We start from the raw sequence: 23752 nt of genomic DNA, 5'->3' as shown, positions 1-23752 counted from the left end.
GCTGCAGCTGGGCAGGGACCTGTCTGGGAATCAAGTGCACTTGCTTGCGAGGGCTGGGGTGACCCAGGATGGGGCAGCAGTCAGCTCGGGTAGGGGTGGGAAATGCAGAAAGGCATCATCAGCATGATGACATGGGGCAAACAAGAAGCCCACAGAGGCCTCCTCTCTGCAATGGTAGCCTCAGTCACCACCTGGACCCTGCCAGGCCAGACCCCATGGTCCCCACCCAGCTGCCTGCTCAATCTGGCAAGGTTCCTTTGCAGCCTCTGGCAGAACAGCCAGCCCCCTGCCCCCACGGGTGTCCGTGCCAGAGCAGCATTCCGCAAGCCTGGCTGCTTCTCCCCAGCAGAGGCTGGGCAGGGAGGCCACTTAGCAGTGGTCAGGTCACACGGCTGGGGAACACAGTGGGGCCTGGGCCTTTGCGGCCCCCCCCCCCCCCCCTCCTGGGCCACTTTAAAGGATTTAATCACTGCAACTGTGCTTGGTTTGGGGAAGGGGGGGGGGTGTCTTACATCTGCTCTGAGAGGCCCTGTGCTGCCAGAGTAGGCCACCAGGTAGGTATGTGGGAGCCAAGTCCTGGAGGCACAGGCCAAAATGCGCCCTGGGTTGCCCTAGGGACCCCAGACTCACCCCCAAGTCAGCAGCCCAGGCCACAGGATGGGGGCGGCGAGCGAGGCTGGGGTGCGGGGGCTCAGTCCCCTCTGCGGAGGATCGCTCAGGGGAGCAGGTGGAAGTCTTTTTTGCGGCGAGTTGGGGGCCAGGCGCGCCCTGCTTCCAGATTTCTAGGCAGCGTCGTACCCTGGCCCCGCCTCCATGGTGCAGCTGGAGGGCACCGAGGTTAGATTCCGGGACGAACTTCCCGGCAGAAGGGGTGCTCGGCTCAGCAGGGTGAGCAGGGGTCAAGCTGCTCGAACAGGAGCGGAGGGGTCTGGCTGGGGGCCAGCAGCCGAGGCAGAGGGGGCCGCACGGGACGCACCCACTACGCGTGTCCGCGCCCCCCACCGGCGCGCAGGACGGCCTGGCCCTTTAAGCGTCCAGACGGCGGCCCCAGCTGACGCGCGGGCTCCAATCGGCGCCCCGCGCCCCCCGCCCGCCGCGCCCGAGGCTCCGGGCCGCAGCTGCTCGGCGCCCGACTCGCCGCGGCCCTGCGCCTCCGCCCGCCCGGCCGCGCCCCCGGGGCCATGGTCGCGGGGCCCTGCGCGGGGGCGGCCCCCAGCGCGGCGCTTCATGGAGCGGCCCCGGCCCGGCCGCCGGGGGCAGCGCGATCCCGCGGGGCCCTGTGAGCCCCCAGCGCCACGGCACCATGGTACGCAGGGCCCTGCCTGTCCCCCCGCTTATCCGCCCACCTGCCAGCTCTGCCTTCCTCAGCGCACGGCCCGCGGGCTCGCGTGGAGGGCTGGAGCGATCTTGCCCCTCCCCCGGTCTCCCCGACCACATCTGCAGGTCCCCGCGGGCCGGAATGCAGCGCTACGGCGCGGCTCCAGGCGGGGAGGGGGTTAAATTCCTGGGGTGGGGGCGACGGCGCGAGAGGCTGAGGTCTTGCGAGGCACGGGCGGAGGGGGCGCTTCCCTGCGCCCGGGACGGCGCCGCCCTCCGGCTGGGTGATGGGGGGAAGGGGACTCGGATTCCCGCCCGGGCCTTGGGCCACGTGGGCGCTGGAGCCTCCCAGCCTGGGCATTCAGGGTGGCTCGGGCCAAGGGCTGGGGGCTCCCATAGCTCCGGTCCAAACTCCTGTGTGACCTTGGGCCGGTCCCCCGCCCTCTCTGGGTCTCTTTGCCAGGGGAGGAGGAGAGGCAAGGGCAAAGGAGGCTGGCAGAGACACTCCACCCCCAAAAGCAGGAGTCTAGAGCTCATGAGTTTGTGCCCCCCTGCTTAGACTGGGCTCACCCACTGCTGCCCAGGGATGAAAGGGTTGACACAGCTTAGTGGGGCGCACATGGATGTCCCAGGTGTCATCACCGGGCCTTCCTGAAAGCGAGGCAGGTACTCCTCCGGTGTAGCTCTGCAGCTTCAGCAGGTGTCTTCTGACTTGGGAAGGACTTGAGGGCATGAGACCCCCTGGCCACCCTCCTGGTCCTACATCTTAGCTAGGAGAGTGACATGGGTTTGGGATGGGATGTGTGGCTGCAGCTGGCACCACCAGATGGGGTGGGGCATCCCCAGCTTCAGAGACCTGGCACATCTGGCGGGGGAGGCCAGCACAGCTGGTAGGCACTGCATAGGAGGGGCCATAAAGGAAGCAGCTGTGCCCTGCTAAGGGACTGCCACTTAGGGATTCCGGCAGCATCTCTGTGCCCAGGATGTGACTATCGTGACTGGGCGTCCTGCCTCAGGATGGAGTCTTCAGGGCAGCACTGCCCTCTCCCTGCTGAGGCCAGGGGCCTGGGGCACATGGAAGGGTGTTTCATAAAGGCAGAGAAGGGATAGAGCCTTCTGCTCTGAAGTGGGCTATCCCCAAATGGCCTGGCTTTGGGGAGCCCTTATTTATTCTGCTTCCCTGGAGGCCCTAAGGAGACCCTGCCCCAACCTGAGGTGTACCCTGACTCTTCACTGACATGTGGATGCGTGGCTCTGGGGAAGAGGCTGGAGGTGGAGGGTGGAAGTGCGGTTTGGGGAAGCACGGAGGGTCCCTGCCTGGGAGATGCCTCCTCCTGCTTAGCCAGTCATATGACCACATGGAGTAGTGTCCAGTCCAGCAAGGCAGGCATGGCTTAGCCGAGCTGGGAAGCCAGGGCTCAGCACAGGCTAACATTTTGAGCCTTGGTTTCCCCATCTATGCGGTAGGGGTTGATACCAGAAGATGAATCAGAATGAGTCAGAGGACGGAGCTGGGAGGGGCTTGGTGCCACGTCCCAGTTAGATTGGACAGGCCTGGACAGGCCAGCAGCTCTGGGACAGAGGGGCAGATGGTGGCTTCTTGACTGGAGGGAAGGGTATGGTGGAAGAACTCAAAGAAGATGGTGTCCATGGCCAGGGGCCTGGACAAACTGGGATCTGAGAGAGCACAGGGTGGGTGCTGCCCTGGACTCTGGCTGTGGGGGTCCAAGGTCCAGGGTAGGGCTAGAGGCAGTGGGGCCCTGCTGGCTCGTTGGGTTTCATCCTGAGGCTGTACTCATTTGGATGACTGTGGAGTTGGACTGGGCCCACCCACTGCTGCCCCAGAGAAGGAGGGATGGCAGGAGGCAGGGTTCATCCCGGGGGCCCCCAAGGAGGTGCTGGGTTTGTGGTTTTGGGGCAAGGTATACCTCAAATGTGGGAGGCTCTGACCCAGCTGGGCAGGGCCCAAGGCCAGTCAGAACCTAGAACCTGTGGGTTTGGTCTATCTGGGCAAGGAGTCGGCAGATACTAATTGAACATCTGCTGTGCACTGGGACGGGGCAGGCTGCCCATCTGTGCCCCCATCTTCTGGGGAGTCTGCTGTGTTGGAGCCACGGATGATGGACTTGGCTTCTATTGTGGGCAATTTGTGTGTGCTGGATATGGCTCACGGGCCTGAGAGTCTGACCTATCAGACTTTGAGGGCCTCCCCAGGTGGTGTGGCCTCCAAGGCAGGGCCATCCTGGAGCCCTCTGAGCCTGGACCATACCTGACTGGGTGTGTGAGCCTAGAGGAAAGCAGGGGAGCAGCCTGACCCCAGCTCTGGCAGAGTGAAGAGTGGCTCCAGCCTCCTTGGGAGGGCCGCAGGACCAGGGTGAGGGAAGGAAACTGTACCAAGTTTCCTCTTCTGCAGCCCTCAGGCCTGGGCCCACTGCTGGCAAGGTAAGGGGCCCTCGGCACTGCCTGGTGCCGCAGCAGAAGCCGGGCAGGGAGTGTGTGAGCTGGCCTGTCTCCTGTTCTTGAGGTGCTTGGGGTTGGGCAAGATTCCACAGGGCTCAGGAAATACTGAAGGGATGGGGTGGAGGAAGAGAAGGGCGCAGTGAGCAGGATCCTGCTGGGGACGCCTGTCCTGGTTTGCCTGGGACTCTCCGGCATCCCAGGAAACCCCAGCTCCCCTGCAAACCTGAATGGGTGTCACCATAATACCCTTGCCTTCGGTTCCTTCCCATCCCGAAACGGACTTTTCCCATTCACAAAGGAAGAGCCCGGGAGGCCCAGGAAAGTTCCTGGCTGGCCCGGGAGCCAGTCTTCAGCCTGGGAGAGTCAAGTTGGCGTCCGAGCTCTGCAGGCAGCCGGCCTGGGCTGGCACCCCCACTGCACCTCCTTGCTCAGCTTGGGCTGCTTCCTCCTAGGGTGGAGCCAGGAGCGATGTGGCAGGCGGGCGGGTGGGTGGGCAGCGGCCCACTGCCCTTGACCTCTGCCCCCTCCGCCCCCACAGTTGCTGGTTGAGAAGACGACCGACTCACCAGCGGCCGAGTTCTCGCTGGTGGAGGACGTGGCGCTGCACTTCGCCTGCTTGATGGGCCGTCTGAATGAGCAGCGGCTCTTCCAGCCTGACCTCTGCGACGTGGACCTAGTGCTGGTGCCCCAGCGCAGCGTCTTCCCAGCACACAAGGGTGTTCTGGCCGCCTACAGCCAGTTCTTCCACTCGCTCTTCACGCAGAACAAGCAGCTGCAGCGCGTGGAGCTGTCCCTGGAGGCGCTGGCGCCGGGCGGCCTGCAGCAGATCCTCAACTTCATCTACACGTCCAAGCTGCTGGTCAACGCGGCCAACGTCCACGAGGTGCTCAGTGCCGCCTCCTTGCTGCAGATGGCCGACATCGCTGCGTCCTGCCAGGAGCTGCTGGACGCCCGCTCCCTCGGACCCCCGGGCCCTGGCACTGTGGCTCTGGCCCAGCCGACCGCCAGCTGCACCCCAGCTACGCCACCCTACTACTGTGACATCAAGCAGGAGGCTGATGCCCCGGGCCTGCCCAAGATCTATGCCCGTGAGGGCCCTGACCCCTACTCGGTGCGTGTTGAGGACGGGGCAGGGACAGCTGCTGGCACAGTGCCGGCCACCATCGGGCCAGCCCAGCCCTTCTTCAAGGAGGAGAAAGAGGGAGGTGTTGAGGAGGCCAGAGGGCCCCCGGCCAGCCTGTGCAAGCTGGAGGGCGGCGAGGAGCTGGAGGAGGAGCTCGGGGGGCCTGGCAGCTACAGTCGCCAGGAGCAGTCCCAGATCATCGTGGAGGTGAACCTCAACAACCAGACGCTGCACGTGTCCACGGGGCCCGAGGGGAAGCCGGGCACCGGGGTGAACCCAGCCACCATGGTGCTGGGCCGGGAGGATGGGCTGCAGAGACACTCTGAGGAGGAGGAGGCGGAGGAGGAGGAGGAGGAAGAGGAGGAGGAGGAGGAGGGAGGTGGCAGTGGAGGGGGGGAGGAGGAGGAGGAGGAGGAGGAAGAGGAGGAGGAGGGTGGCAGCCAGGGGGAGGAGGAGGAGGAGGAGGAGGCGCACAGTGAGCCGGAGGAGGAAGAGGAGGAGGAAGAGGAAGGGCACAGCGAGCAGGATCCAGAGAGCTCAGAGGAGGAGGAGGAAGAGGAAGAGGAGGAAGGGGAGGCTGAAGGTGGGCAGGGGCCTGTGGGGGCCGGGGGGCGCCAGGGCAGCCGGGCAGACCCCCCTGCCCACAGTCGCATGGCCACAAGGTCCCGGGAGAATGCCCGGCGCCGGGGCACCTCTGAGCCGGAAGAGGCTGGGCGGCGGGGTGGGAAGCGGCCGAAGCCTGCTGGAGTGGCCCCTGCGCCCACCCGTGGGTCTCCAGCCACCGACGGGCTGGGGGCCAAGGTGAAGCTGGAGGAGAAGCAGCACCACCCATGCCAAAAGTGCCCACGGGTCTTCAACAACCGCTGGTACCTGGAGAAGCACATGAACGTGACCCACAGCCGCATGCAGATCTGCGACCAGTGTGGCAAGCGCTTCCTGCTGGAGAGTGAGCTGCTGCTGCACCGGCAGACGGACTGTGAGCGCAACATCCAGGTGGGCCTCAGGGCGGCTCCCACACTCTGCCCTGCTGAGGGCACTGCCCAGAGACCAGAGTTAGACCTAGGCAGCCGGACAGCCCAGACCCAGGACAGGCAAGGAAGGCAGAGCCCAGGTTCTCGGGGGTAACACCGAGGACAGCTATATGCGAGGGGCAGGCAGGGCTGGGCAGTGGCATGTGGAGAGGATGAGGACAGACAGTACCCTTGGCCAGAAGAACTAACCAGGATGCAGACTTGGGAGGCTGAGAGCAGAGCATCGTCTGAGCACATGAGGCCACGGGCTAGCCAACTCTGAGGAGCACTGAGTCAGGCAGTGTTTTAATACATCCCAAGGCCTGCAGAAAGGTCACCAGGGCCATCGTGTATAGTTTCACAGGAGGAAGGAGTGGTTTGCCCAGGGGAGGGTGCTGTTTTCCACTTCCCACAGAGCACTGTCCAGATCAGGGGACAGGCCAGCAGTGGGAAACACCTGTATTCAGCTCTTTGGAGATGCCAGTTGACCTGAGCTGGGAGAAAAGGGATTGGATAAGAAATTTGGGAAGAGTGAGGGCTGCTGGGGCCAAGCTGGAGAGCTGGGCTGGCTGCCAGGCCTTGGGCCAGCCTGAGTCTGTGCCAGTCCAGTTCCTCAGGGTGGGTGTGGCATGGGCCAGCCCAGTCCCTCCACTTGGCTTTTACCTTTTCTGGCCCAGAAGGGGGAGAGGCAGCAGTAGGTGCTAATTACCTGTGCTAATTGCTAATTGCAGTGCCCCAGGAGAAAGCATTGTTTGAGAGTTACCCCAGGACCCGCCCTTCTCCCATGCACCTGTTCCTACTTGCCTGCTCCTGGGCTGCTCTTTGCTTCTACCTGCCACACACCTGAGCCCCTTTCCACCTGGGCTCCGGACAGCCAGCACCCTGGCCCAACCACAAGCCCCTCGAGGTGCTTTGCAGGGGTGGGCAGGACAGGGTCCAGGAGAGGGGGAAAGGGAGTGTGGCCCTCACTTCCCCACCCCCCTTTGTGGCCTGATGGGACCTGGTGCCTCCTGCAGGCCTCCCTAGCCAGCCCCTTAGGACCCATCCCCTGGGAAATGGAGCTCCATGGTGTCAGAGGCAGGGCCAGCAGTGATCGTGCCCCAGCGCACGATGAGGGGCTTCCCCAAGAGCTGTGTGGAGCTGTCCACCCGAGGCGGTCCCTTCAGCCAGTGGTGTGTCCCCTCTGCCGAGTAGCAGGGCAAGACTTGGGAGGCTTTGTCCACTGAGCACAGAGGGGCTCCTCCTGGAAGAGGCGACTGAGGGGAGGAGGGCCCTGCGCGGCCCTGGGTGTGTGAGCGGGCAGGTGGCCGAGGGTTGCCTTCCCAGCTCTGGTGGGCCTCAGACATCCAAGGCCCTCTCTGGAGACATTCGGTAGAAACGGGAAGCAGGGCAGAGAGGGGCAACTTGTCCACAGTCACAGGGTCCTGACTGGGAACCGGGGGCCTAAAGTCCTCTCACTCTGCAGTGTGTGACGTGTGGCAAAGCTTTCAAAAAGCTCTGGTCCCTTCATGAGCACAACAAGATCGTGCATGGCTATGCGGAGAAGAAGTTCTCATGCGAGATCTGCGAGAAGAAGTTCTACACCATGGCCCACGTGCGCAAGCACATGGTGGGTAAGTCTGGGTTGGCGGGGCACAGGCTGTGGAGAGAGGAGGCCCAGCTGCTGGGTGTGCTGGGCAGGACTTCTATCCCGGTGGATGGGAGGATTTCAAATCTGAGGGTAATGTGAAGGGGTAAGAAGGCCCTTTTCAGCTGGAGGCCTGGGGAGGCTGGTATGACTTAGGCTCTGGAGCCAGGAGTGCTATGTAGAGTTGGCCAGGTGGCATACTACATAAGGATGCCTGGATTAACTGGCAGGTAGGAACTGGAATCCAGGTGGCATGCTGCTAACCAGGCTGAGTGTCATGATGTGGGTTTATGTCCCTCTAAGGGAGGGAATACCTTTTTCTAAATTATACAAAGTGCCACATGGACTGGCACAGATCCTGTCTCGGTTTCACGGCAGCTGTGCCTCTGGTTTTTCCTCAACTTCTGGCCCTCACAGGGCTTCAGTCTTCTCTGAATGCAACCTCCCCCGGGGCTCACACCTGGACACAGTAAGGAGGCCCCTCAGGTGTGTTGGCCACCGCATTGCCTTGGGCAAGGCTACCCTCACCCTCTAGGGGGCCTGGCTGGGTGTCTACTGTCCATGTGGCCCTCCCTGCCTTGCCCAATCTGGGCCCAGGGTTTAAGGAAGGAGTGGTCAAGGTGGAGGGCAGGTCCCTGGCCAGGCCCTGCTCCTTTTCTCCACTGGAGAGTACTGGGGGCCTTCCATTGTGAACTGAAGGAGCTGCCCCCTATCCCTGGGGTCTAGGCCTTGGCCAGGAGCATGCTGGGTAACTAGCAGTCACCTGTTGCCTCCTCCCAGATCTTCCCTGAAGGGTCTTTTGGACCTCATCCATCCACAGGTATGGGGGGGCCAGGAACTGCTATTGAGGTCCAGAGGCCAGGGCCTTGATACATGCGATCCCCCAAAAAGCCTGCGGTCCTCGGAGCCCAATGCCAGTGTCAGGAAAGGGTGGTGGCACGGGGTGCCACAGGAGGTGGGGAGTGGCCCAATGCAGGGGTGCTCAGGCAGGCCCTGAGATGTGACGGCCACGGTGCCCACCTCCAGCCCACACCAAGGACATGCCCTTCACCTGTGAGACCTGCGGGAAGTCCTTCAAGCGCAGCATGTCCCTCAAGGTGCACTCACTGCAGCACTCAGGGGAGAAGCCCTTCAGATGTGAGGTGAGCTCACACCCCCTGCCTGGCCTGCCCAAGGGCCATCCAGGAGGGCAGGGATCCTGGCAGCCCGCTTAAATACCGGGCGGGAAATGGCCCAGAGAGGCCCACCCTCTGGCCACAAGGCTCCTCCTCTGCTCCACCCACACCTGCCTCTTCCCCACCCTGTCCCCGCCCACAATCGGGTGGGGAGTCTGCGGGGGTGGGGTGGGGACGTGGCTAGTCGGGCAGGACAGGTGGAGAGAGGAGCTTCCCGGGCATGGAGATAGGGATGGGCTGCAGGAGGGCTGTAGGTAGGGGTGCGGGCCCTTGGGAGAGGAAGGATGAGGGGCTTTGGGCCTTAAGCTTGAGATCTTTCTGCCAGGGGCCCTTTGCTGCTTCTGACCCGATCCCAGCCTGACCCCTGCATGCTTTGGCCTCCCCTAGTGCCTCCTGGGCTTGCCCTCACAGCCTCGCCTCCTTGCCCCGTGTCCGTCTTTGGCCCTGGGGCCAGGGGTGGCTGGGCCCTCCCTGAAGGCTGCTCTTCTCTGCCCTGGGCCTCACCCACCCCTACCCCCAGAACTGCAACGAGCGCTTCCAGTACAAGTACCAGCTGCGGTCACACATGAGCATCCACATCGGCCACAAGCAGTTCATGTGCCAGTGGTGTGGCAAGGACTTCAACATGAAGCAGTACTTTGATGAGCACATGAAGACCCACACAGGTGCGGCTGCCCCCAGGGGTGGGGGCTGTAGGACACCTGAGATGGCCTTGGCCGTGCTCTTCTGGGTCTCGGTTTACCTTTCTGTATGAGACTCAGTGGCATCCTTCCTTCAGCCCAGGCTTGGCACAAAAATCATCCTAGGTGGGGAGGACCCAGTGGTTCCCTGGGCAGAGAGGCTGACCCAGGCCTGGGTATGGCGACCCCTGGTGACGCCCTGCTGCCCACCCTAACCCCAGGGGAGAAGCCTTACATCTGCGAGATCTGCGGCAAGAGCTTCACCAGCCGACCCAATATGAAGCGGCACCGGCGCACGCACACCGGCGAGAAGCCGTACCCGTGCGACGTCTGCGGCCAGCGTTTCCGCTTCTCCAACATGCTCAAGGCCCACAAGGAGAAGTGCTTCCGCGTCAGCCACCCGCTGGCCGCCGACGGGTCCCCGGCCTCTGGCCTGCCCAGTGCTCCGCCCACGCACGCGCTGGCCCTGCTCCCGGGACCACCGCACCTGCCACCTCCGCCGCCGCTCTTCCCCACCACAGCCCACGGCGGCGGTGGCGGCGGCGGCGGCGGCAGGGTGGAGGCCAACAACTGACCCAGCGCGCCTGGGGGACCTGGAGCCCAGGCCTGCTCCAGGAGGGACCCCGCTGCCCTCCCCTCTTTCCTGGGGCCACCGTCTTGCTGCCCCGGAGGCCCTGACCCCAAGGGGTGTGCAGGCTGGCAGCCCCCCAGAACTGGTGGAGGACACCTCACTCCGAAGTGCCCCCCTTTCTGCAACTTTTTGAAGCCTTTATTCTTTTTTTTTTTTTTTTTTTTTTTTTTTTTTGGAAGTGAAGGAAAAAAGATAGTTTGCAGCACCCCCTCCAGGTGAGGGGGGTGCTGGAGGCAGCAGGTACAGTGGGAGGGAGGGGCCTGAGCAGCAGGTATGGCCAGTCATCCCTCTGAGTCCTGAGCCAGGCTGGGCCTAGGTTAGCCTCAGTAGCTCTTCCTCGCCTCCTCTGGGTCCCTAACTTGCCCCCTCACCTTGGAGGGTTTGGGGAGAAGTTAGAGTGCCAGGCCCCCTTGGAGGAGTTGTGGCACCCAGCCTGAGGGCTGTGGACCTGGAGGCAGGACCTTGAGACTGGACATCTGTGAGCATGTTGGGTGCAGACCCAGCTCCACACCCTGTCAGTAGGCCAGGTGGGGGCTGGCCCCCAGGGATTTGCTTTTCTCATTTATACCCTTGCTGTGAGGCACAGAGATCCCCAACCTGCACCACACTGCGCCAGGGGCCCCAAGTCTGGAGATGTCCCATAAGCTGCAGGACCTCAGTTGTGTGGGCCAGGCCCTGGGTAGGCAGACAGGCTGACTCCTGCAGCACCATCTCACTGAGGCCACAGTCACGGTGTCCCTGCAAATGGGTGAGACCCCAGGGGCAGGGCCCCAGGAGGCTTGGCAAATGTTTTAGGGTTTCAAGGTGCTATCAGTGGGGAGGGGGCAGGGCTGCTATTCACAGAGCATCCCAGTCCCTTCCCAGCTACCCTGGCTATATTGCCTACACCAGGAGATGTGCGCATATGTCTGAGTCTGTCAGCTCCCCCAAGGCCAGCTCCAGGCCTCAGCCCCTCCCTAGCCCCGGCTACCACCTGCCCAGCTGGCTCCTTGCCCCTCCTGGGTCTCTGCACTGGTGGGTGGGCACCCACAGACCTGCCTGTGAGAGGAGCCGGCATGTTCAGGTCCTGGGGGAGCCCAGCCTGTGCCCAATGCTTGCCCCAGGAGGCAGGCACTACTAATAGGATACCTTTTTGTTGTTGTTGTTGTCATTTAACGTCTTTATTCCTACCTTTAAAAGGGGGAGGAAGTTTCCATAAGCTACATGTTTCCTAGTTAAGCTCTTTCCTGTTGTGTTTATAAGATTTTTGTTTGTTATACTCTTTGCACCTTACACCCCCCTTCTCCCCCCACACCACCACCTTCCCAGTATGGCTGGAGTGGGAAGAGGCCTGGGCCCAAGGGGACTGGTAGAGGAACCAAACCCTTCTGACCTTCTTGGAGGCCCACGGCGCTGGGGCAGAGGGCTGGGGACATTTTAATCATCAATAAACGAAGCACTTTATTCTGTACAGATGTGGGCAGGCCCAAGGTGCCCGAATGATTTGAGGATCTATAATCCAAGCCACACCATGCTGGTGGTTTTGTGGGCTCGGAGGGGCAGTGCCAGCAGCTTCCCTGTGCTGGGGCCCTTCCCTGGCCTGGTTGAGTCTGAGACTGCTGCTGGAGCAATACCAACAGAGTTTACAAATGAGATGTACCCTCAGGCACCCCTGTGTCCTCTGGGAGAGAAGGTGGGGGCCCTCCCTGCGAAGGGAAGACTTCCTGCCTGGCTCCCCCTTCCCAAGGCTGGGGTTCAGCATCTTGCAGGGTCAGGGCTGGGCCTTGCAGGCTCCTGCTTTACATAGCTTTTTTTCCTCCCCTGTCCCCCTTGATCTCTGGGCTTCCATGATGTCCTCAGGGTCCCCTTCCCTCCCACTTGCTATTTCTAACCTCTGGCCCCAGTGCCTGGCACCTCTTTAGAGCTGGCTCACATTTCCCCCCAAAAGTTGATCTCCCTGTATGGGCTGTAGGCAGGTACCCCGTGGCTTCTCCAACTCTTCACTGGCACCGGGGTCTTCCATGGCCCCCTGCAGCCTGAGTGGACCTGGTGGCCAGGCTGGGCCCTGACCTGTCAGGCCATACTTCAACAAGCAGAGGTCAAAGACAGGTGTAGGGAACTAGCAGGGAAACCCTGTGCCAGGAGTTGGATTCCCTGCTTGTACATGTCCTCTGTAGAGGTGGGCAAGGGGGTCCAGACAACGGGCGGGGCACTTGTCAGAATGGTCACTGTAGCTGTAGGTGGGCATGGCCAGCCCCTCTCCTGGGAGGCCCTGTGTCCCTGGTGCTAAATGCTGTCTTCATCTTGGGCCCGTGTTGAGGGGAACACCTTTCCAGCCAGACCACAAGGCCAGAAGCAATAATGGAACCTCAGCAGTGCTGGTGTGGATAGGGGTTCTTGTTTTACCAGCCTTTACATTTTCTTTTTATTTTTAAGACAAATTGCTGAGTACCCAGATGTTGGAGTGAGGGGACCAGGGCATCATAGCTACTTCCCAGGGTTGGGGAAAGGGAGGCTGGCATCATCGCCTGCAGTGGAGACCTGCTGGGATCACTGTGCAGCTGGTCCTTTTGGTCTGTCGGAACACATCTCAGGTCTAGAGCCTGGGCTGCCTTGGCCCTCAGCTCCCCTGGGCACTGGTCTGGGGCCAGCTGTGGGGGATGGTGAAAGTGTGAGGTGGGCCTCCAGCCCCTTAACCACAGTTCCAGGAGCCAGGACTGAGGTCAGAACCTGAGCCTCTGACCCTGGCTCGTGCTGCCACAAACTCCACCATGCCCTTCACAGAGGCTTGGTGGTGGCAGAAAGGACGTGCCCAGGTGTGTAGCCCCTGGATGTCTGGTCCTGTGTGGGTGCCCTGCAGCCCCAGAGTGTGGGGGACAGCAGGGTGCAAGTGAGAAGAGCGAAGGGGAATAAAGTCAGTACAACTCCTGTCCCATGGCCTCTTCTTTACACCTTGCTGCACATGATCAGCAGCTCGGCTCCCAGGCCCCACTAGCATCTGCACCCTGGAGTATCGCGGGCCTCTTCTCCATCCTGTGAGGGTGGGCTCAGCTTCACAGAGCACCAGAGCTGAGGCAAGGACTGGGTCAGACAAGGAGGGACCTGAAAGGAGAGGTCCTGGGGTTACTGAGATCCTAGCCCCACTGGCAATGTCCCCAGGAAGCCAGGGCCCCTGCAGGTGTGGTTTCCCACAAGTACCAGGCATGGAGCCCCAGGATGGTAGGGACTAGTCTCTCCCATTCCTGTGCTCAGCCCCAGGAATGCTCTGAGAAGCAATATGGACCTATCCCTACCTCTAGCCCCGTCAGTCCCTGGGGACCTCTGAGGATTATTTCATGGCACAGCTAATATATGTATCTTGCTTTCTGTGCTGGGTGGAATTCTAGGCCCTGGAGACATACAGTAAATGAGGCTCCTGCTTTTGAGACACCTACCCCTGGATACCTTCAGCAGGGTCAGACAGGACCTCCTGGGACTGGGAGGGGGCCAGGAGAGAAGTCCTTGTGGGCAAGTCCATTGACCAGCCAGAGAGAAGGCACAGGTTCCCAAGAGGTTGATGTTACCTTTGCACAGTCCCACTTCTTTGAAAGCCACACCCTCAAAACAAGACTTGGTGAGAGGCCTGGGTACTTCCTGTGAGGATTCTGCATGTTTCCACTCTTCTCTCGCCTCTCCATGCATCCTTTTTCCTTCTGTTACCTACCCTCTATCCTTGACCCCCACCCCCACCCCTCTAGATGCTGCATTTTCACGATATTTCCAACTTCACACAGCCTTGGGCCACAGCAGAGGCTGCTGGTGACAGTGCCTTGCAGGTGGTGGTCATGGTAGTTGGCATATCCGGAGGGCTCACCTTCACCTGGTTTTGCCCTTTGGGACCCCTCTGGCCCTGGTTGAGAACAGCAATAGCCACTGGGGGAAGTTGAACTTTTTGTCCTTCTAGAGTATGATAGGCATCAGTGAGAAAGGAAGTGCACATCCCTGGCTTAGTGGGGTCCTTGGGCCTACACCCCAATTATGTGGTTTTTCAGAGCAATGGCTGGTAAAGAAGAGATCAGGCTGGGTTCTGCTGCAGGGACAAACCACGTCCACACCTCAGTGGCTCAACCCCTGGCTCACGGGGCAGCTCTAGGGCAGACGTTCTCCAAGAGCTGCTCAGAATTCCAGACCCCTCCGATCCTGGGGCTTCGCCATGTTGACAGAGTGACAAGAGCCGCAGGGGAGACAGAATGGGGAATGATGCCTTGGCCTTTCAGGGCTGCCATCCAGAGGTGACATAATGACACTTCTGCTTGTCTATCATATCTGAAGTTCCATGACCACGCCTTGCTTCAAGGGGACGTGGAGATGCACCCCTACGGAGTGGCCAGAAAGAAAAGAGCCCTGGAAACACGGGCAGCAACATGCTCTCTAGTGGCCAGGCTGCTGGGGAACCAGCCTGTGGAGCAGATTTCTAAAGTCTCTGGAGGGTCAGCGACAAAATGGAAGAACAGCATCTCCCAGAGATCTGGCCGACTGGAGGTGGGATGGACCCATTCGGTTCATCACAGATGACAGACTTGGGGCCTATGCAGAGCAGGGAAGGGGGGGTCCACCCATCCTCTCCCTTATCTCCAGCGAGGGAAAAGCAGCTGGGCTGGACCACTTCTGGAGCCTGTCTTCTTGCCCTTGCCTGAGTCCAGCTGAGACAAAGTCTCTGGAAAATCCTGTGGCCAAACCAATCTTCATGTACCCTGGGGGCCTCTGACAAAGACCACAGCTGTCACAGAGTGGGAACACTTTACAGTCACCCCTTATCCCACAACCTCCTGAGGTGTCTGAGGACCTCAGAAAGCATAGACCACTATGCTTTCTAAAAGCCACTAAAAGCAATGGAGCCAGGACTTGAACTCATATTCGTCAGGCACCAAGGCCACATTCTCTAAGCACTGCACAATGCCACTTCCCCTCCATTCAGAACAGAGCTGGGCTCACCGTAGCTCACCTGGTTCAGGAGAACCAGGGGTATTGTTTTCAAATCATAGAGCCCCTTAGCTGATTTAAGCAGAAAACAACTTGATGGAAGGCATTAATTAAATCTTAGGAGAACCAGAGACTTAGTCTCTGGGGTTCCATGGCCAAGAACAAATCCAAACTACCCTGCAGGACTTGCCCCAGGGAGGTGCAGCTGCCACACCTGCTGGGAACTAATGGCACTGTAGGTTGCACACAGGAGGCTGTCTTAACGTGCCCCAAACTAACACCCTCTGCTCCCCACAGAGCTGGGGTCTGACTAGTGCTGCTGCTTTCATTTCCTCCCATCTGAATCCAAGTCCCACATGGGAGTGTCAATCGGCAGATCTGGCTCACATGTTTATACCCTAGCTGCAAGGCAGGCTGGGAAAGCAAGTGATGACTTCCTCTTTGGACGGGTGGAACTCACAGTGCAGTTCATTCCCAATAAGAACAAGGCTGTCCCAACCTGTTGGGTGCCATGTCACAAACATGAAACCACCCTCTAGCCTTTTACTGCCCAGCAGCAACAAAATCCTCTTCCATACAACAGGAACAACACACACACACACACATGCTCTTGATGAATATTCTTCCTCATAGAAATGCATCTTCTCCCCAAAAGGGGACAGTGTAATTTCTCATTGCTGACTGCATCTATCTCCAAACCCAGAATCTGCTGGCAATAGCTGCTCCTATTCTAGCTCAACTGTGATCCTGTTTTTGTGTTTTGAAACACATGGACTCTATTTAAATGTGAGCACCACCAACCAGACCCTTTATAAATCAAAAGGGAAAAGGGTGGAGGAAAAAAAAAACCTCATTAAGATAAATACTTAAAATAGCTAAGCTATGGAACCAACCTAGATGCCCTTCAACAGATGAATGGATAAAAGAAATGTGTTATTGTGGGGGGGGGCCTCTCAGCCATGTCCTGAGTGGATGAGAAAAGTGTTAACTGCCAGAGGATGGTGTTGGCTGTATATCGCTCAAGTACCCAAAAACTTGTCTACTCGATAAACACGCAAGAGCCAATATTATTTAAATGAGAGGGGGCATGATGGGTCTGGCCATACCAGCTCTGGCCTCTAATAACCTGGAGTAGCCCAACTCTCTTTTATTTATAGACAGACAGGTAAAGGGGGCAAGATTGGGAGGAGCTTCTTCTGTGGTGGACAGGATAGGGTGGAGTTGGGGGAGCCATTTTCTTAGGGAAACTAGACAGGGAACCATCTGATTTTGCTAGATAAGGATGGTTTCCCACATCTCCCCCTTTTTAACATTATTTAAAAATGCAAATGATGGGCAGTTATTTTAAGACTCCGGATCTTGGTTCTGAGAGCTGCTCTGAGGACCTGGCTCTTGGTTCTGAGGATATGGCAAACTTACAGTTCAATAGAGCTAACATAGCTACAAACACTGTGATCTAACTTCTCTTTGTTGTTCAATCATCCTTTCAGCCTGTTAAATCAGATTCCTTGTTTGTCCCCATGATGGCATTTGGAGTGTTTGGTTCACTTGGTTCTTCCTCTTCCTTCTCCTCATTGACTTCCTGTTCTCCATGAAGGTCAGGGCAGATGTCTCTGGATCAGTCTTCAACTGTTTGAACCTTGGCTCCAGGTCCTTCATGCTTGATGGCATGTTCAGGTACTCAAATAGGGCAGAATGCTCCCTCTGAAAAGAGAGAAGCATGGCCTCTCCCCCCACTATTACTGCATCTGGTCCTTTCCACGGTCCCATTTGTAAATCTTTCTAACAAACTAGACCCCATGGACCTATCACAGCAGAAGACACATGTCTCTTGGCTACCATGTGACCTTCAGAATCACAATTTAAAAAGTTTAAAACAAACAAGGCATGATTAAGGTTATTTTGCAGGGTCTTATCTCCCCCTTTTGTTTTTGTAATTGTAGTTTAATAGATAAATGTGCTCGTTCTACAATAACTTGACCTTGAGGATTATGAGGAATACCTCTTTTGTGTTCAATACGAAATTGGTGGCAAAACTATTAAAAAGAAGAACTAGTATAAGCTGGAGTATTATCAGTTTTGATCTGTAATGGACAGCCTAATACTGCAAAAGCAACTAGACCAAGAGAAATAACATGTTGAGTATTCTCTCTTTCATAGCCTCCAGTCTACTTATTCTAGAGGGCTAACACAAGCGCACATCTTAAGTTATATTTAACTATTGTTTCTTTTTTAAACCCAAGAATGGCTATGTTTTGCTTTTAACTGTTTTGCTAGGTATTTAAGATCAAGCTGGTTGAATTGACCTGTTACTGTCTGTTAAGAATCAGCTGAGTTCCCACAGGGGTGCTCATGGGGAACTTGAGAGCAACTTCTTAGCTCCTTTAGTGCCATTTGCTAGGTAGGGTGTCCTTGATGAGGTGGCTTCCCTTGGAAGCATCAGGGATGTCTCTCTTTTCCAATGACCCTCCTCCGCAGCAGGTGCACTGATTGGCTTTTCATCCTCCAGTGGTCTCATTAATTTCACTGACCGGGAGGTCATGTGGACGAGAGTTGCAAAGCTTCTTAGAGAAGTTCTCTTGTTCCCTGGATTCAGGCTGATTCTGAGGGCAAGAGCTAAATACTTGTTTTCTTGGCCCCTTTATGTTAGTCTCGATCTCTAAGTTTGATCTTAAACATCCAGCAAGTCGTCTCACCAGTCATAAAGTAAGAGTACTGGGCTTTAACTTCAATGTCTATAACTTTATAGTTACTTACCACCTTTTATTTAATTGGGTTTATATTATCCTATCTGTCCTATAGGTGATGTCTTATTATCTCAAATTAATTTAGGTTGTTCTTGAAGCAGTACTTCTGCAAAACATTAATCAGGCAACTGTTATAGAGTTTACAAGGAAAATGTAATGTTCACAATACAAAGTGGAATTAACAATAGTAAAAACATATTTAGTTTGTGTAATAGCTATCTTGAATTTTTACTGAGCTATACATTATATCCCCTGTTTGATATCACAGTAATTTTACAACAAAAAAAAAAATCTTTTGAATATAACTTTACATTTCACAAAGTTTATATACATTGTTTCCTGAGTCTACATGACCATCAGTCAACACAATATGACATTACATCTAAACATGAATCAAGGAGAGGCTGAGAGAGCTTTTAACTTTCCTTTCATATAGCAAAATGGCACAATGTTTTCATGTTTCATGATATTAACCTTCAAACAAATCAGGCTCTCACTAACTTTTAGAAATGCATTTACATTTTTATCCCATAACATAAAATTTTACATATAGCTTATTGATAACAGGTCCTGTTATAGAGCATTAAATGTTACAGATAAATCCCCAATAAAATTTACCATTCTTATAAGTTTATAGTTACCATTACAGACAAGTTTAGTTTGGAGAACAGCAGCTTGATAAATTTTCTGCTTTAAAGACTTTTATACCTGGAAGATATGAACATATTTAATATACAAAGAAGAGTAATGGCACAATTATCTTGATGTTTTTATATTAACTAAGTTTAGTTTTTTAAAGAAAAATTTAGACTTTGTAACATAGTACAATACTTTTAACAGTTGTTATTTAATCATAATTGTACAAACCCTAATTTTTAGGACTAATTTTCCTAAGGAATAAAACTTAACAGACACAATGTTAAGAGTAAATTAGTGTTTTAAAGAAATCCTTGTCATTTGGATTAAACTTTGGTTTATGTTGGTACATTAGTATTTGAACTTAGGAAAAACCTTAAATAACTTTAATTGATTGTCTCACATACATATAACCAACTTATTTACACACAAACTTGTTGATATTGCCCTTTATTAACACACAGACTTTCTTAGTACTTTCTTAGACCCTCATGTATTTCATCACACACAGACTTTCCTACCCAGAAGCATTTTTTTCCTTCCTACTAAATATATTTCCATACCTAGAAACTTTTATTTTTCTCTTTCCTATCTCTTGACCCTGTTTTTGTTGACATTCTGAAACAACTCTTATGAAAATTTTGAATTTAGAGAAATTACTCCGTTTTAATAAGATAAAATATTTTATGTTATTTATAGTACTCTAACTGAAAAAACAGTTGAAATTTTGAATCCCTTTGTATATAGAATTGTACCTGTTAGAACTTAATTCTTAGTAATATTGTTTTTTAGTGATGACACAAAGTAATTTTAAACCCTTTTTATATACCAATTTATGAAAACACCAATAATGAGGTTTCAAGATGGCGGCCTAGAGGGTGGCTGCATTTCATGTTGCTCCAGGACTCAGGATTCCAAAGAGGAGATATTGAGACACTTGGGACCAACTCAAAGCAGCCGGGTGACTCTCACCTGTTGGGAAGGCGTCCCGGATGGGACGGTGGTCCCGGAACGCAGGGAACTTTGTGAAGTAGAGCTGCCGGCGAGATGCCCCTCCCCCCGCTGGAGCAGTGAGCTTGGACAATTGGGAGCGTCGTAAAGGAGGCCGCTCAGCACAGCGCTGGGACTCGGAGCAACCACTGGGGCTCCGGCGGCTGCCCAGGGGAGGAGTGGCGAGGAGAGCTGTGTGGACTCAGAACACCAGGGCCTGCCCTGAGGAGGAGGAGGAGGAACGTGGCCGCTTGGATTCGGAGTGACTGCACCAGAGATACAGGCGGTTGCCAGAGAAGAAGCCGCGCGGCGAGCTGTTTGGACTCTAAGTGACCGCTTCTGAACACCGGGGCCTGCCCTCAGGATGAGGAGGAGGAAGAGGAGTGCGGCCGCTTGGATTCAGAGTGACTACACCAGAGCTACAGGCGGTTGCCAGAGGAGGGGCTTCGTGGCGAGCTGTTTGGACTCAGACCACTTCTGAACACTGGGGCCTGCCTGGAGGACTAGGAGGAGGAGGAGGAGGAGCGCGGCGGGTCGTTTGGACTCGCAGTGACTGCATTAGTGCTCTAGGCGGCTGCTCAGAGGAGAAGGCGAGTGGTGAGTTGTTTGGACTTAAAGTGACAGCTCCTGAACACGGGGGGCTGCCTGGAGGAGAAGCGTGGTGGGAAGCTTGGTCTTGAGTGGCCGCACCAGAGCTCCGGGTGGTTGCCCAGAGGACCCGTGCAGCGGGTCACGTGGATTCAGAGCCACTCAGAGCGACTGCTCCTGAACACCCGGGGGGTTATCTGGAGAAGGAGGAGGAACGGGGAGGGTCACTTCGACTCGGAGTGATTGATTGCCCAGGGCTACGGGTGGTTGGTGGGAGGTGGAGGCACGCAGTGAGTTTCTTGGACTCCTAGTGACCGCACCGGAATACTGGGCGGCTGTCTGGAGGAAGAGGCGTGTGGCGGGTCTCTGGGACTCAGAGCGATTGTACGGGGCCCCAGGTGGCTGCTCAGAGGAGGGGCCGCATAGCCAGGCGATTAGGTGCAGAGCAGGGTCCCAGGATCTAGGAGGCTTCTTGGTGGAAGAGCCGCACAGAGACAGGCTTAGGGTGGAGCGAAGGTTCCAGGCCTGCGGGCAGATTCTCTGAGGAGGGGCAGCCTAAGGAGATTCATCTGCGAAGGGTGAGGCTCCCAGGCCCAGGAGGTAGGGCCGGGCCCCTGGGAACTTTGCAGAGGAAGGCAGCCCAGCCCAGGCGGTAGCTGTAAATTGAGGGGAACCTCTAGGAGGGAACTGACCAGTGAGACCTCCCCACCGGGTGAGTCTTCCCTGCTGGGTGAGGTTTCCCCACAAGGACAATAAAACCAGAGACTCAGGCCCAAACAGGCCTTGCCTCAGCCCGCAGCCTAGGTCCCCTTTGGATGACCATTGGTCAACAAGTGGAGGCACCTCTGCCCACTAGCAGGGATTATACCCCACCTGAAGGCCACCACTCCTAGAGAGGCAGCTTCCTTGTGGAGCACCGCATTATCAACTTCCTCCAAGACTTCAGCCTACTGAAGGCTAAGGGAGGATATATATAGAAATCTTCAGGGACATTGTAAGTCAATAGAGGAAATCTGCAATATCTCAGCGGTCCACTGATACCTGAACAATATGAGAAAACAAGGAAAGAAAATGCTGCAAGCAATCTAGATGTTACATCAATAAAACCCAATGACAGCATGGCAGAAGAAATGACAGAAAAGGAGTTCAGAATGTACATAATTAAAATGATCAGAGAAGCAAACGATGAGATGAAAGAGCAAATGCAAGCATTGAATGATCGCACCAGTCGACAGTTAAAAGAGCAAATACAGGAAGCAAAAGATCATTTCAATAAAGAGTTAGAGATATTGGAAAAAAAACAAACAGAAATCCTAGATATGAAGGAAACAATAAACCAAATTAAGAACTCCATAGAAAGCATATCCAATAGGATAGAACACCTGGAAGACAGAACCTCAGACATTGAAGACAAAATATTTAACCTGGAAAACAAAGTTGAACAAACAGAGAAGATGGTAAGAAATCACGAACAGAATCTACAAGAACTATGGGATATCATGAAAAGGCCAAATTTAAGAATTATTGGGATTGAGGAAGGCCTAGAGAAACAAGCCAAAGGAATGAACAACCTATTCAATGAAATAATATCAGAAAATTTCCCAAATCTGAAGAATGAAATGGAAAATCAAGTTCAAGAGGCTTATAGGACTCCAAATACACAAAATTACAACAGACCCACACCAAGGCACATTATAATGAAAATACCGAACATACAAAATAAAGACAGAATTTTAAAGGCTGTGAGAGAAAAGAACCAAATTACATTCAGGGGGAAACCAATACGGATATCAGCAGATTTTTCAATCCAGACCCTAAAAGCTAGAAGGGCCTGGAACAACATTTTTCAAGCTCTGAAAGAAAATGGATGCCAACCAAGAATCTTATACCCAGCAAAACTTACCTTCAAATTTGACGATGAAATAAAATCCTTCCATGATAAACAAAAGCTAAAAGAATTTACAAAAAGAAAGCCAGCATTACAGAACATTCTCAGCAAAATATTCCATGAGGAAGAGATGAAAAACAAAGAAGCAAATCAGCAAAGGGAGGAATTATCCTAAAGGAATTGTCAAATAAAGGAGGAAACAAGTTGTGTCAAACAAAGAAATAAATAAAATTTAAAAAATGAACCAAATGACCGGGAAACCAAATCATATCTCTATAATGACCCTGAATGTTAATGGCCTGAATTCATCAATCAAAAGACATAGACTGGCACATTGGATTAAAAAGAAAGATCCAATAATATGTTGCCTGCAAGAGACTCACCTTATAGAAAGATACCCATAGACTAAAGGTGAAAGGATGGGGAAAAACATACCATGCACATGGACTCAGCAAAAAAGCTGGGGTATCCATCCTCATTTCTGATAATGTGGACTTCAAGCCAAAGTTAGTCAGCAGGGATAAAGAAGGTCATTTCATACTGCTTAAGGGAAGCATAAATCAGCAAGATATAACAATCATAAACATCTATGCCCCAAATAGTGGCTCATCCATGTATGTCAAACAAATCCTTCTCAATTTCAGAAACCAAATAGACCATAACACAATAATACTAGGTGATTTTAACACGCCTCTCTCACCACTGGACAGATCTTCCAGACAAAAATTGAACAAAGAAACCATAGATCTCAATAACACAATCAATAATTTAGACTTAACGGACATTTACAGAATATACCATCCAACCAAGAGCGAATACACTTTCTTCTCAGCAGCACATGGATCCTTCTCTAAAATAGACCATATATTATGCCACAAAGCTAATGTTAGCAAATACAAGAAGATAGAGACACTACCATGTATTCTATCAGATCATAATGGATTGAAGTTAGAAATAAATGAAAGAGTAAAACACAGAAACTATTCCAACATCTGGAGATTAAACAATATGCTATTATATGATGAATGGATAACAGAAGATATTAGGAAGGAAATTAAAAAATTCTTAGAGGTAAATGAGAACAAAGAAACATCATATCAAAATCTCTGGGACACTATGAAAGCAGTACTTAGAGGGAAATTTATTTCATGGAGCGCATTTAATAAAAGAAGTAAAACTCAACAAATAAACGACCTAACACTACAGCTCAAAGCCCTAGAAAAAGAAAAACAGAACAGCACCAAAAGTAGTAGAAGACAGGAAATAGTTAAACTCAGAGCTGAAATCAATGAAATTGAAACAAAAGAAACAATACAAAAAATTGACAAAATAAATAGTTGGTTCTTTGAAAAAATAAACAAAATTGATAAACCTTTAGCCACACTAACAAAGAGAAGACGAGAGAAAACCCAAATCACTAAAATTCGGAATGAACAAGGAAATATCACAACAGACACGATTGAAATACAAAACATAATTAGAAGCTATTTTGAAAATCTATACTCCAATAAAATAGAAAATTTCGAAGACATCAACAGGTTTCTAGAGACATATGAATTGCCTAAACTGAATGAGGAGGACAGACACAATTTAAATAGACCAATTTCAAGGACTGAAATAGAAGAAGTCATCAAAAGCCTACCAACAAAGAAAAGTCCGGGACCAGATGGGTTCTCAGCCGAGTTCTACAAAACCTTTAAAGAAGAGCTCATTCCAATACTTCTCAAAGTATTCCATAAAATAGAAGAGGAGGGAACCCTCCCAAACTCATTCTATGAAGCCAATATCACACTGATACCTAAACCAGACAGAGACTCATCAAGGAAAGAAAATTTCAGACCAATATCCTTAATGAACATCGACACAAAAATTCTCAACAAAATTTTAGCAAATCGCATAGAAAAGCATATTAAAAAGATAGTGCACCATGATCAAGTGG

General features: G+C 53.8%; 1 protein-coding gene across 2 annotated transcripts; it reads left to right on the top strand.

Annotated features, from left to right (window-relative positions):
* The first annotated feature begins 53 nt into the window (after positions 1-53).
* On the top strand, positions 54-12932 carry ZBTB47 (zinc finger and BTB domain containing 47). Of its 2 annotated transcripts, none has more exons than XM_079114135.1 (6): positions 54-554; positions 4316-5893; positions 7376-7523; positions 8564-8679; positions 9233-9377; positions 9614-12932. In XM_079114135.1, exons 1-6 carry the CDS (start codon positions 69-71, stop codon positions 9964-9966), a joined length of 2826 nt encoding a protein of 941 aa, XP_078970261.1. In that variant the 5' UTR covers positions 54-68; the 3' UTR covers positions 9967-12932. The 2 variants fall into 2 exon arrangements, with proteins under 2 accessions (XP_078970261.1, XP_078970262.1); XM_079114136.1 differs by lacking the exon at positions 54-554 and adding an exon at positions 1139-1306 and having other exon boundaries at positions 9614-11473.
* Positions 12933-23752: the final 10820 nt, after the last annotated feature.

Source organism: Sciurus vulgaris (genome assembly GCF_902686455.1).
Source record: "Sciurus vulgaris genome assembly, chromosome: 16".
Classification (NCBI taxonomy): Eukaryota; Metazoa; Chordata; class Mammalia; order Rodentia; family Sciuridae; genus Sciurus; species Sciurus vulgaris.
The sequence above is the reverse complement of the archived record's forward strand: the minus strand, read 5'-3'. Positions and strand labels throughout refer to the sequence as shown.

Excerpts from the sequence above, each read along its gene's own strand:
- ZBTB47 (XM_079114135.1), top strand. The coding sequence starts at position 69 with ATGGGGCAGCAGTCAGCTCGGGTAGGGGTGGGAAATGCAGAAAGGCAT. Across the intron at positions 555-4,315 it reads CTGCCAGAGTAGGCCACCAG|TTGCTGGTTGAGAAGACGAC; the intron begins GTAGGTATGTGG and ends CCGCCCCCACAG. Across the intron at positions 5,894-7,375 it reads ACTGTGAGCGCAACATCCAG|TGTGTGACGTGTGGCAAAGC; the intron begins GTGGGCCTCAGG and ends CTCACTCTGCAG.